The sequence below is a fragment of the Cucurbita maxima genome, unplaced genomic scaffold (genome assembly GCF_002738345.1).
Source record: "Cucurbita maxima cultivar Rimu unplaced genomic scaffold, Cmax_1.0 Cma_Scf00027, whole genome shotgun sequence".
In the NCBI taxonomy this organism is placed as follows: Eukaryota; Viridiplantae; Streptophyta; class Magnoliopsida; order Cucurbitales; family Cucurbitaceae; genus Cucurbita; species Cucurbita maxima.
Window position 1 is genome coordinate 1,606,717 of NW_019272043.1, and position 15,010 is coordinate 1,621,726.

General features: G+C 36.4%; 1 protein-coding gene across 1 annotated transcript; it reads right to left on the minus strand.

Moving 5' to 3' along the window:
• Window positions 1-101: 101 nt before the first annotated feature.
• Window positions 102-14,001, minus strand: LOC111499650 (small GTPase LIP1-like). The gene is made up of 7 exons (XM_023151273.1): window positions 13,395-14,001; window positions 8,029-8,120; window positions 7,802-7,943; window positions 2,018-2,322; window positions 1,588-1,641; window positions 1,354-1,484; window positions 102-621 (listed from the first exon to the last, which is right to left on the minus strand). Exons 1-7 carry the CDS (start codon window positions 13,483-13,485, stop codon window positions 426-428), a joined length of 1,011 nt encoding a protein of 336 aa, XP_023007041.1. The 5' UTR covers window positions 13,486-14,001; the 3' UTR covers window positions 102-425.
• Between the last annotated feature and the right edge of the window lie 1,009 nt (window positions 14,002-15,010).

The following is a 15,010-nucleotide window of genomic DNA, read 5'->3' on the forward strand; positions in this document are numbered from 1 at the left end:
CTCTCAACACACTGGTTTGTGAAAGAACGATTTCATTCCCTTGTTCTAAACATACCTTGAGAACACAGAATAGCGCATGGAACAAAAGTAAAAGATTTTGAAAGTTGAGCACCGAATAAGAATGTATCTTAACCTTCAAAACAAATGTATTTATCCTATACATACCCGTGTGTTTAAACCATAATAAAAAACAATTTTGTGATACAAGGAAACAAACAGTTGATCGGGAAGAATGGGCCGTAGTTGTTTTATAGCATATCATTAAACATACAATGAATCAAAGCACCAGTTACAGAGACGGAACCCTGAAGCCATGAAAGAATTAATGAACTAATTTTATATCAACCAAAGTGCAGACAACTCATAAAGGTATATTTATAGCATGCCACAGCCACTGCTAATGTCCAACCTCGTCATTTGATCGATCATACGTTAATATCTGAGCGCTTTGATCTGGTAGAATTGTTTATCTCCTGGGAGGCTGAAAGAGCAAATTTTGGAAGGTTGTAGTTTTCAGAAGCCGAAAATGGCTGCTGGGGATAAAGTGTTGGCGGTGGAGTAAGATTGCGCTGTGCCGGGAGCGGAGGAAGTGTGTTGTACTTGTACGTTTCATTGGTTAAACTGCAATTAGTTTGAACATCAGTACAATAAGCTACGACGACCCAGAGTCAATGTAATACACATAAAGGAAGAGATCTTATGGAATCCCATAAGCATTCCAGCAGTTCGGCCACACAGATGTATTGGCATACACGCTTATTCAGTCATTTTGGTAAACTAATTATATCATAATTAAATAAGATTCACAAATAGAAACAAAGTTGGAACTCAAGGCTGACTGGTTTCATACTAAATATTCAAGTATGTTTGAGAATGCCTTACGGTGGGTTAATCCACCCTCTCTAATTAGAAACTACGTCCTTCTACAACCTATAAAAATTGTCCTTTTGTTCAACAGTTGAGGTCTGAAAAACAAGCTAATGTATATCCAATAAATCAGACGTAATCATTTTATCTATGGAGATGGTTGCAAAACCAAAAATTCTTTTCATTGTCTCGTACGCCTTGAGTTACTCTCTTCTAATTAAAGGCACGCATATCTCATGCAGCCACTAAACGTACAGAACTGGTCGAAAAAAAATTCTCACCCAAGGTTTATGGTGTTGAGAACAAACGTATATGATTAAAAAATAAAAACAAAAAAAAAAATCAGCAAGGTTATTGTAACAGATACAGAAAAAAAAAATGGATAAACCAGACAAGAATCTTGCTAACGAATAGTATTGGAATTATTTTGCTATTAGATAAACGGCCTCTAATTAAAAAAAAGAAGCATTTTTCTGAAAAAAGTACCTAGCACGACTGTAGGACTGATCTTCATCACTGATACCATCATCTAGACGCTGTACAGATTTTGGAACTGAAGACATGGACCAAGTGTTTGCTTCTGGTAAACTATCTGAGAAATATCTTCTCCGGATGAGCTGGAAAAAGAAAATCAACACATTGGATTATCGCGAGAAAGGAGCTATAATTTACATGTAAAAGAAGAGCAGTAAACAAGATAATAGTAATAGAAAAGCTAACCATGCGGAAAAATTTGGTCACAGCTTCCTTGTCATATCTAGCCTCTTTGGCAGCCTGTGTCAAGAACATCCACCACAAGACTAATAAAAATTAAAATAGTAATGTACTGTTCGCAGCTACAGAGTTCCATATTTTGCATACAATCAGAAGGAATTGGGTGCTATTTTTACTAGGACATTCACTAGTCAGTTAACCAAGCTCACAGAAGTTGGATCATTATTATAACAGACGAAATTATCTACCAAATAATCCCAAACTCTTCAACAGATAAGTTGGGAAAATAGGGAAGTATAACACGTGAATGAAATGGAACCATGTTATCAATAGAAGAATTCAAAGCTATTACCCACAATCTACAATCTTAAAAACATACTAGTAATCGATTAAGATAAAAGTTTGAGAAATATTAGGAAGAAACAATAATTCTTACAGCAATAAGTCCTCCACCGCCAGGGAAACTTTCAGTTAATGGAATTTCCTCACTGAAGGGAAGTAGACCCTGCTTCTCAACCCACTGGCGAGCAGCATCAACTAGATTGCCACTACTTCCTCTTGTACCCTCTTTAGCAGCAATATCCGCTTTGTTACCAATAACAATAAAAGGAACAGGAAGGCCACCAGGGCCTCCAGATCCTAAGGGAGCCGAAAATGTCCCAACTGTTGCAATCTCTACTGCCCACTTCTGTAGGCTTGATTTTGTTCTTCTCTGGGAAAGATCATGAACAAAAATGACACCTGTATACAAAATAAAAGAAAAGGGGATACAAATTGAACTTCAGGAAAACGAAGAAATTTAAGGAAGTGAAATTACCAAGAATAAAAAAGAAAAATGGAGGAAGACAAGCCAATCCCCAAGCTAAGTTACAAAAAAAAACCTTTTCAAATGTCAACAAGAGAGATTAAACTATTAAGTATTAGAAGGGACATAAAATTTCCACCGTGAAAGTGCTACAAATTTATATCCTTGAACTCAAGGTCAATATACAACCAAGATTGAAAAGGTCCTATTCAAGTAAGGCCACCCAACAAAGAGATTCTATTCAAGTAAGATGGTGGCTTCAAAGTAATATAACCCAAATGACCTTTTCTTGAAATTTGCTGAGGACTCAAATGTTTCTCTCGAGCCATAAAATCCAAAAGAGAAAGCTCTCAATAATTGACGAACAAGACATTCTTCTCTTTTGATAGGGTGGCCTCCTAAAATTGAGGATAGATCATAGAAGGTAGTTGATGTTGAAGGTCAGAGCCCCACCTGCCAACTATGGCTGATGAAGCAAGAAGTTCACAAAATTCCAGCAAGGCAGAAAGTGTTAAAAAGACATCCAGGACGTCCAGGACCCTTTTACATAGAGGACACCACTGGATGAGCTCAATAAAAATTACCTTCTTTTGAGTACTTCTAATACTTGCAATCCAAGCAGTGTTTTAAAAGACTTGAGGTGCACACCTAAGTGCTAGGAGTCACAATTGCCCTCTTTCGAGACTTGCAACACGATCATGTGGCATTTACTCTTGCCCTCGAGTAATTAGATCGCAAGTGAGCCAAGGACACAAATGGCTTACGGTTTAGCTTTCACCCCTTTCTTGGAAAACAAGGTTTAAAGAACATTTTAGAAGACAATTTGAGAAAGCAAATATCATAAGCTAGCAATCAATAAGGGACAATAACAATGGTAGCATATAACCCAGGTAGAAAGATTCAACGACTAGTCATATACCTCTATAGTATATTTGAAGCAAATTGCCTTTGGCGGGTGTAACCACCAAAAGTGGTGATGAGTCATATGTTAACGAAATTATAAGGAAAATAAATAACTATGCTAGAACAAAAAACATACATTGAAAGCAAGGTAAAAAAAAATTGAAATGAGTATGCAGTCACAGGCAACACACCCTGGACAAGCATGATTGTGACATTTTCTCACATTTAGTTGGTTGACGTCCTTGTCAACTGGCTCGACTCGAACTCAACAATGGGAATAGCATCTGACTTCAAGTCTTCAACACGTTCTCAGATTATAGGGAGTCCCTTCCATCATACAAGGAACTCTGGCACAACTCTTTTTGACTGGTTGAGTCGTGTCTTCTAAGCTAGGATCTCTTCACAATATTATTCATTGCGATAGGAGGTCGTGTCACCTCGGTGCACCCTACGCTGTCTAGATAGGGATGGTAGGCTTTCAAGTTACTTACATGAATGTGATGGAGAATTTTCATCCATGAAGACAATTGAATTTCATATGATGTCTTTCTGACCATCTAATAACTTTGATTGGTCCTCCATATTTTCTCACATGACGTTGATCCAAATTGAAATTGTTTTGGTTTCAACTTGGTTAAAACTTTGTCTCCAGCATAGAATTCTAGTGGCCTGCAGTCCTGATCAGCCCATTTTTCATCCATCAAGATGTTTTCTCTAGGTAAGCATGAGCTACCTCTAAGGTTTGTCTCGACTCTTTGATGAAGTTGTGGGGTTCAAGACTCTTTCCAGCACAAGAGTGATCGATGACATGAGGCATGAGTGGTTGTCTACCACACACGATCTCAAAGGATGTCTTTCCCGTCGGAGAACTTCTTTGGTAGTTGAAGCTAAACTGAACAATATCAAAGATTTGGACTCTATTCTTCTATCGAGCATTGATGAACTGATGCAAGTATTCTTTGAGCACATTGATGCAAGTATTCTTTGAGCAGATTGTTAACCCTTTTGGATTGCCAATCAGTTCGAGGTAAGTAAATTGAGGAAACATTCAAATTTGATCCCAATAGCCTATACAATTATGTCTTGAAAGTTCCAATGAATCTTCCATCTTGGTCATTGATTATACTAACAGGTACGCCCCACAACTTGACAGCATGCTTTAAAAATAATTGGCTTGTCATCTCAGCCAAACACGACTTAAAGGTCAAGATAAACATGAAGTAATTTGAAAATCTATCCACATTCACAAGAATCGCCTCAAATCTCCAACCTAGAGAAAGTGAGTGATAAAGTAGAAGGATACACTTTTCCACGAAAGGGAAACAACAATCTTGTAATCTTGGCTCTTTCAACTTTGTCCTGCAACTGCATAATATCATCCCGAAGATTTGGCCAGTAGTACCTTCGTTTAAGTAAGGCATAAGTTTGTTGCCTACTCAGGTTCTCCAAGCAAGGAACATACAAGTGGTTGCCTCTAGTGAGAAGTAAGTCATTTTTGGTCTAGAACTAGCGAGTTTTTCCCTTTTTGGCTAGCTAGTTAGATCATAGCTTGGGCAACTGAGTCTTGGATAAATGTTCTTTGATGTTGTATCGTATCATACCACTTATTTGATGTTGTATCGTATCATACCACTTAAAATGAGCAAGAATGCACAGGGCTGCATGTCTGCCTTTTCAACTAAGAGCATCTATTTCTAAGTTCACCTGATTGGACTTGTGCTCAAATTGAAAATCAAATTTTGCAATAAACTTCTGTCGACAAGCCTATTTGGAGGCCCACTTGGGCTAGTTGAATTATTTAGAAGTGGCATATCGAATTATTGTCTGTCATGGCTACAGATTTGACTCCAAGGAGATACTGTCTCCCAACCTGACAACAACCGTCAACATCTCTTTCTCAGAGACAGCATGCCTCCCCTCAGCATCACTCAACTTTCTACTCACATATACAATGGGTTGCCCGTCTTTAAGTAAGATGCCAACCAAGACATAATGTGATGCATCCATCTCAATTTCAAAGGGTCTTGTTCGTCAACAATTCCGAGTTGACATGGCTTTCTTCAGGTTTTTGAAATAAACTTGACATTCTGGAGTCCAACTCCACTTGAAATCTTTCTTCAATAACTCTATTAAGGGCTTTGTCCGATAATAACTCTATTTTGTCTTGGGATCGATCGTTACTAAGATCAAACAAATGTTTTGTTGTCGCACAGGTAGTAGAAAGATCTCAAACGCTTTGTTCATATAGTTTTGACTCAAACATGGCTTCAACCCTTCAAGAAAAAAAACATAGAACTGTCTTTCTCGGACATATCATGTATGTCCAACATCAATCCTAAAATTTGTTTAACGAAGTCTCATATATTTCCTGCGTGTTTCAGTTCTCTCGATTTTTGTCTTGCTAGTATCTCAACATAGAAACAACTGTGAGCAAAGCCTTGTTTTAATCTCTCCCAAATGTCAACAATACATCGACCATCCAGAATACTATTTAAGGTCAAAGATAAAGCTCTCTAGAGCCTTTGCATCTTGGACCCCATAGAAAGGCTTAGTCTCCAAGACTTTTACCTGGTTAAACTAGTGAGGTTTAGTCTGGTGCTTAGATCCACCACCTCAGCGCTAACAACATCAAGGACAACCTTTACATCTTCATAAAGGTCTCAGACCATATGAACTATTGCTTTTTGGGAACGTTGAAGTCTTTGATACGCTCTTCCATGTAGGCAACAGAGCCCATCGAGATAGCCACACACTCAAAGCAACCAAGTCATGTGGCTTTGCCTTCTACGGTCTAAACCCTTAACATCAACTCTTGAATGTACATCCTATCTAACGGGCTAGCTACCACATCAATCTTGTCAACTTTATTGGCAATCTCCTTTAGGCGAGATTCCAAATACTGAACTTTGTCCAGGACATATTGCAAATAGCACATTTGCTCTTTGATCTTGATCAACCGACTAAAATGGGACTTGCCCAACATCTTAGTTGCGGACATGATTGTCAATTCATTTCTAGGAGTCAACTCAGCTTTAATACCAACCGACACAATCGCACTCTTTCAAGACTCGCGACATGAATGTGCAGCACCCACTCTTGCCCACCCACTCTTGCCCACGAGTAAGTTAGCCAACTAAAGCTTGAATTATCGTTGATTCAGTGACACAAATGGCCTATGGTTTAGCCTCCATCACTATTCTTGGAAAATGGGGTTGGAAAAAGTTTTGGAAAGAAATACCAGAAGGAAAACATTATAAGCTAGCAAGAAATATGAGACAATAACATTGATACCATATAACTCAGGTAGGAAAATTTGACGACTAGTCGTATCCCCCTATAGTACAATTTATGGCAAGTTGTCTTTGGTAGGTGTAAACATCAAAAGTGGTGTGGAGTGATATGCCAACGAAATTACAAAGAAAATAAACAATTGTACATACAATGAAAACAAGGTAAAAGGGTTCGGAATGGGCATGCAAGCACGAGCAACATGCCATGAATAAGCATGGTTGTGACACATGCCTTTCATTTTACAAAGAGGGCACCATCATGCTGAGATAAAGCTAAAGAAAAGCCCTTTTAAAAAAGATAAAAAAAAAAAAAAAAGGTTACCACTCTTATGGGCGAGTTCAACAAAAATTACCTTTTTTTGGGTACTTATACATGCAACCCATGCGGAGTCCGTGTTTTAAAAGGAACCTTGAGGTGTGAGCCTAGTCACTAGGCATAACTCCATAACTCTAGCACATATGCCTTTTGTTGAAACCTTGAGGCACTTTAATTAAAAATCATAAGACAATTCCTAATTCTAAACACAAGAACCCTTACATTTATCCTTTTTTCATATTCCCATCACAACCATGTATCACGTTACCATAAAGTCCCCAGATCATGATTTCTACACTATTTCTCCAAGATTCTTCTTCACACTTTCTATATCCTTTTCTTTGTTATAAATCATTTCTTTCCATTAATGTTTATTTTATTTATTTTATTATTATTATTATTATTTATTATCATTATTTTTTCATAGAAACAATTTTATTGATAAAATGAAATGGTACAAGGGTAAAACCCATCCAAAAGGATTACAAAAAAATTTTCCAGTTTATTAAGCGAGGATTTATGTAGTAGCTATTACAAGAAGACATGTTTTATACCCCGATTAAGAGCATAAAAGGGTGAGGCTTCTAAACTTTGCATGAAGTTTATTATTATGTATATCTAAATCTACCTATATATTATGTTAAGTATTTTTTTTTTATAAATAATTTGCTTCACAAAAGGTATTTGATGTACCTTAATCTAATGCCTTATCAGGCTAAGAAACTTCAGAAATATGCCATAAAAACGAGAATAAACCTCCCAAATAGTACCAGTACATTGTCAATCGTTAGTGCTTGAAATTGTATATGCAACATGCTGAAGAATAAGACATATGAACAAGTTGAAATTTCTGTAACTGATATTTGTAAGAATAAATATGAAAACTGACAGGTACCAAGATCTTACCATTAATCTGAGAATAGAAAAGGGAGCGACAGTCTTTGTAGCGCTCGTGTCCTGACACATCCCAAAGTTCAACAAAGAAATCTCTCTCGGCATCACCTTTTATGCTACTTGAAGAGCTACCAGCATTTCCATAAGTGATATGCTATCAAAATAGTAAATAGAACAACTGATAAATAGTGAATTTCCAAGAATAACTGATGCCACTTGAGACAGAAGGCAAGTCTTACCTTAACTCCAACTGTACAGCCAATTGTTTGAGAAGAGCAAGAAATAGAAGAACCATTTACAATTAGATGAACAAGAGAAGTTTTCCCCACACCTAGAAAAATATTGAAATTCAATTTATCCAGTATAATATGGCCGGAAATTTAGAGGTTCAATAAAGCAGCACTGAACTAAATGATAGAAAGATTATAAATTTTTAATTTTTTTTTTTTTTTTAACAACATAAACTAATTACAAGATCCTCCACTTTCCTAATGCTCTCTTTCTTAGGGATGAGATGAATAAAAGTTGAGGTATCATCGATCATTCCATGAAAGGAATAATACATTATTAAGAAAAAGTTACTGATGGGATAAAATGCATTTACAATTACAAGTCGGACTATAGAAAATTTGTTGAGTGCAAATCAAAACTTACAGAAAATTTTATTCATGAAGAATAAAAAGAGGCAAAAGAAATACACAAATCTGCATATTATATTATACATTTAAAGAAAAATAACAACTAAACAATTTAAATTTATCCTAAACTTCATTCTCCTAACCATTCGCCTTCCCCAAAACATCCCTGTTCTCTAGAAAGAGACCCGTACACAACAACTGTAAGAAGCTACATGGTAAGTGACAAGAAAAGAAAACAAACAAAGCACAGAAGTCAGAAATAGGTTTAAAAAAAAACTTCTGATTGCAAAAGCTCTGAGACTATTCTTTTCAACTAAAAGTAAACATAAACTTCATTGTGGACTAAAACTGAAACATAAAGTGAAATTATTACTGAAGAACATAATTAAGGCTACATTTTGATTGTGCAGAAATATGGGAATCAACCAAGTCTTAGACTTACTTTTGGTGTTCTTTTTCTAAGCATTTTTATAATTATGCCTGTAATAACTCATTCAAGTTGCATTCCCTGTCAGGGGTGGGGTGTAAATAAATTGTAAAAATCATTATTGTTGGGCTGGATAGAGGCTGTTATTCATCATTCTCCACTAGTTCAGTATATCTTAACGTACCTTAGTGAAAAGTGTTTCTGTTTGAAATAAGAAAAGGTATCGTCCATTTCAAGGAAAAGGTAAAACAGAAAATTCATTCCAAGTAGGTCAAAGACAATGTTTATAAAGCACGAGGCACACTATAGTCCTGAAATGTAATAGAATTTTTATATATTAAGAAATATAGTATAATGAATGATAAGATAATGAACGTTTATTGATTTGAGGTTTTGCAGGAGACTGTTGAATTATATGAACCTCTTTTATAAGAAAAATGAACTAAAGTAATCCTAAACCCTAAATATGAACACTTTGAAGAGTTAAAAAAATGAAAGAAATAAACAAAATTGGAAAAAGAGAAGGGGGCCTAAGTCACTGAGGCATGCACAAACTTGAATTCAGGACAAAGGGAAAAGTTTTCCTTCCCAAAAGAGAAGGTCTAAAGAAATGCCCTGCAATCTAGTTTGGTTGTGAAACAGTGAAAGTAGTACAGTAAAAAAAAGACTTGATCACACTCCAATTTCAAGGTAAAGATCCCTAACAGCCTCTACCTTCTATTCAACAATCCCCGAAAACCTCACCTTCACACTTTTGCCCCATGGTGAACAGTAGACCCATCCACCCAAACACACACACACACACACACATCTTCACCTTCACTCCCTGATTATTCTCTTCCTCTTGTCACGGCCATCTACCCTCTATCCTAATAAACAATGGTCTGGGTATCGTGGCTGTCCCAAAAGCACTACAACCACCCAAAAAAATATTAATAATCAATACCTACACTGGGAAAGAAAATCTAAGCTTAAAAGAGAATCTGTTGGTTAATTAAGTTCTTGACTTGGAATATGTGAGCGTTGAGTTCATAGAAGAGATGTTCTATGATTAAAAGAACAATTCAGCAACAAAATCTGAGTTTTTACTACTATATGAGACTAAAAAAAATCATAAATCAACAGGAATTTCACTAAATTCCTTTTGGAGTTCTCACTTTAGTTGGGGGGTTTCTCTTGATTCACTTAGAGCATCTAAAGGCATTCTGATTATGTGGAGTGACCCGACTTCACGATCCAGTACAGGTTTTATTGGTTGACGGCTTTTCTCTTTGGTTATTAACTATCTATGGCCTTACTAGGCATGAACATTTTGCTGATTTTTGGCAAGGGTTACACTATCTGGCTGGTTTAGGGGTGGCTGATGGATTGTTGGAGGAGATTTTAATGTAATTGATGGAGTTGGGAGAAGTTGCATGACAAAACAGTTAATGGCAATATCTGGACTTTCAATCAGTGGATTGCCATTACAACCTCCTAGACATCCCCTTGCAAAAGGGACGTTTTCACTTGGCTAGCTTTGGTGAGACCCAGTATCTATTTCTTTTGGACATTGTTGACATGGATTGTATTACCAACTTTGTAACAACAAATCTTCTTCGATTGGTTACAGTAACTTCATATCATTATCCTTTAATTCTCACCTTTGGTGATATTTCATGGAGGCCTTGTCCTTTTCGGTTTGAGAATCCTTCGCTGAAATTGGAATCTTTTCGAGAAGTTTTGGAACAATGGTGGACTAATAATCCATCTCAAGGATGGTCAGGTCATGGGTTTATGACTGAAGCTGCAGCTTCCAAATTCTCTCTTTACATCTCAGTTGAAAATCTAGACAGCTTGGAGAAAAGGGGCTCTTTATCCTAAGAACAAAAACCAGAAGAAGATTTTTAAGAGAACAAATTGAGAATTTAACTGCAAAGAGCTGTAAGTTGAAATGGCTCAAAGAGGGAGATGAAAATACGAAAACATTTCATTGTACCATGGCCAAATGCAAGCGGAAAAATTCGATTCCTAAGGACCTATCTCAAGAAGGAATTCAATTTACTTTCAACACAGTATATCAAGAATGAATTCTTTGATTTTTTTTTTTTTTTTATCCATTTCTTTTTACTAAAATAGTGGAACTAGATTTGTCACATATTAATTGACTGAAGTATAAGGAGCGCTGTTCAATTAGCAGATCTGTAAACTGGTTTTTCAGAGGAGGAGGTTTATCAAGCGATAAAACCCTCAGGTCAAGTGACTCCCCTTAGTCCTGATAGTTCTATTGCAAGTTCTCTAAATTCTCATGGAATATTGTAAGCAAAATGTCATGACTATGGTTACATACTTCTTTACTACTGGAATTATCAATGTGACTCTCAATGAAACAAACATTCTTATTTCCAAAAACACTTAATGATCCAAATCTCTGTCTGATCGGCCATTAGTCTTATTCCATGTACATGTAAGATCATGGCCCATGTCCTATCTAATAGATTGAAGGCTGTTTTGCCAACTACAATTATTGAAAATCAAATGAATTTTGTACAAAATAGACAAATTTTGGACACCTCTTTAATTGCAAATGATTTTATTGATGACTGGGCTGTGTGTCGCAAAACAGGGGTTGGTCTTAAATTGATATGGAGAAAGCTTTTGTCAGGCAGATTGGGATTTTTTGGATCTCAGTCTTTCTTCAAATGGCCTTGGAGCATTTTGGAGAAAGTGGATTCGAGGTTGTTTTTGTAGTGTTAATTACTAAATCACCATTAATGGGAAGCCAAGAGGTAAAATCATTCCCTCCAAGGAATTCATCAAGGTGATCCTCTTTCTTCATTTCCTTTCACACTGGTCTCGAATTGCCTTAGTTGGTTGCTATCTCATAGAACAAGTTTGGGTTAGATTGTCTCTCATCCTGTTAGTGTATCTGATTTACACTTAACTCAATTACAATTTGCTGATGACACATTGTTATTCTCTACTTTTGACATCGAGGCCTTGGATAATCATTTTGATATAAATTATTTGAATTGGCCTATGGGTGTTATTAACAATTCCAAGAGTGAGTTGATGAGTACTGATTTGGTTTTGGATTTGACTTAAAATCCAATTACCTGCAAGGGTTATCTTCTTATCTTGGACTTCCTTTGGGAGGTATTCCAAAAACTCTTTATTCTGGCAACCTGTTATTGAGAAGATTCAGCATGCACTACATAGTTGGAAATACGCGTATATTTCAAGGTGGCCACAGACACAAGCCACCCTTTTCAAGTATGACTATGTCTTTCTTATCTTTATTCAAAATTCCCACTATGTTCGTATAATCATTGGACAAACTTGTTTGAGACTTTTCCGGGGACGGATCTAGAGGAGAAGCTGTATCCACAACATCAATTGAGAAACAGCCTAGCTAACTAAATTATAGGGCAGCATTGATATTGGTAATTTCCAGCATCAAAATTTGGAGAGATTTGGCCATTCACATAGGTGAATTATTTGTTCACAGAGATCTTGGCTACTTGAGTTTTCCTAACACTTAAAGACTTTCTTTCCTCCACTTTTGTGGGTCATCCTTTCAATGGAGTGTACAAGGTTTTGTGCCTTGCATTAAACAGGTTTTCAGTGGTTTCTTAGGGGCGAGAGGAATGGAAGAATATTCGGGGATTCTTTCTCCACTTTGATACTTTTATGGAATCAATCCTATTTCATGCATTGTATTGGTGTAAATGTAAAAAAAAAAAAAACAACCTCTTTCTAATTATAGCTTTTTCTCTTGGACTTCCAATGGACTCCTTGTAGTATACCTCTAGGTGTTGGAGGTTACACTCTGTTTTATTTCCTTTATCAATGAAATTTGTTTCCCTTCTCAAAAAATCAATTATATCAATTATGACCTGAAATTAATACACAAAGATTGATTTGCATTTTCATGTGGACCTTGTTTGCACTTTTACATGAAAGACGACCTATTTGCAATTAAGCTCAGAACTAGTCTTAATCTCAGATATATTTACTTAGATCTGATGAATATGCTTAGAGTATATGCACTTCCCTCAAAGAGAAATTGTATTTTGAAGTGAAAATAGGGCAATAAATTTATTTACCACACATTCCTGATGTGATGAAGAATACATAGAAGCAAACATTTTTATGTCCAAAAATTCAGTAAATGACTGTTAGTTATTAGTCTTTCGAATTTATGTCCACTTGCCAAACCACATGGCATCAAACAACTTTGATTTTGAAAATTTTTGAAAGTGTTTACTAATCAAGTTCCCATTCAGACATGGACAATTCCATATTCCAAGTTACTAAATCAAGAGGATCAAAATCGCTGCCTCACAATTACACATCGTAAACTCTGAACTCAGCTATAGAAATAATTATCTGCCCAAGTAGATTAGCTAAACAGTGAATATGGAAAACAAAGGCAGAGGATCCTCCCAGTTATACAAAACGTTTCAGTGGAGCCACCAGCAAAAAAAACGAGTAAAAAAAATAATAGGCATTCCATCACAAAACGCAGAAGCAAAGAGACTAGAATGATGCAAGAAATAACCTGAATCACCAACCACAAGCACTCGAACCTGCCCACAGAGAGGACCGCCATTGAGTTCTTTGTTATCCCTATCGCGGTCCTTCCAGAACATGTTTTCTTCCAGACCTTGTAAACCGTATTCACCTCCGAAGAAGAATTCAATAATTAAGTGCCGTCAAACTGACACAACCTCCGCGAAGAACAATTTCTGAGCATATGCACCTCCGAGTTCAATCTGAAATCCATATTACATGAGAACTAAATGCAGATCAAAGCTGAAATAGGAAACCCCATGTCGAAACATCTGTCAAACAGAGTAGATGACTTCTTCAAGAGGCCCGAAAGCAGAGATCTAGTAGCTGAATCATACAAGAAGCAAGGGTTTGAAAATTTTGAGAGGAATAAAAATGAAGCGAGGATTAACGATTAAGAGGACGGCGTTGGAAGTGAGATTTTGTTGAGTGAGAGATCTGAAAGAGAAGAAATGTTGAGAGTGCAGTCAGATTTGAGAAGGTTGAGAAGACGAAGAGCGTTAAGCACCGCGCGCGCGCAAGGAGAGAGATGAAATGAAACCGACGAAGGTATTGAGTGTTGGTCCGTTTACAAAACGACGCTTGATCGGGACACCTTTTTTTCTTTTCTTTTTTTCTCTTCTTTTTTTCTTTTCTTTTCTCTTATTTATTTTCGTTACATACTAATTAATTAATCTTACGAGTAACCATTAACGAATAAAGATTACATTCGAATGAAAACAATCTAGAGTACAGATGACTAAGAAAAACTTAAAAAGAATTTAAAGTTATTACCTATATCAACCGGTGCACTTCCTTTTTTTCTGGTTCAACCATAGGAACTCCCAATTCAATTGGAACAATTTCATGTTGGGTGACCTTTTGAGAATTTTTGTAGCAAACACGTGATCGAGGACAAAACATGTTATAAGGACTCATGTTGGTTTTTGTTGTTAGTTTTCACTCTTAGGAGTAAATAACCTGACCATATCATCATGTGAATGTTAGGGTCGTTGAGTGCCAAATTCAGATTTTGAATCTTGGGTATGAGTCGTTACAAGTAGAAACTCCAAACCCAACGAAATTATAAAATTAAAAGAATTCTAAAATCTCAAAAAATATTCATTTTCCCCAAAGGTGTATAATTCAAACTTTCTCGAATGAATATTTTTCAAGTAAAATCCATCATCAAACATCGTCCAAATGCAGTTTTTATAGTCACACGGTGGAGAAAGCTAATACTAGTTGTCTGGCCAAAAACCTCAAATGAAGCATGTCCGTCCAAACTATTAAAATTGCACCAAAACAAAGTCGTACGCCAAAAGTTCATTTTGAAGGTCCAGTTGAATTGGGCTTGCTTGTTCAAAACGCGTTCGATCATAGTCATATTCGCTAACAAACAAAGGAAATGGTTTGATCCTTCCATTACAAATCCAACGTTGTGAGTCACATGCCCACCTTGCCATAGCAAGGGATGTGGTTATGATAAGGAAATGTTGTGATATAGATCTTCGTATGACTTAGAGAAAACAATGGTTGAGGCCAAAGTGCCATGTCTAGGGTGCGTTCCTCCTTGCTCATACGAGAAACATCAATGCTAGTTTTTCCATGGTTTGTCTAGTGAGT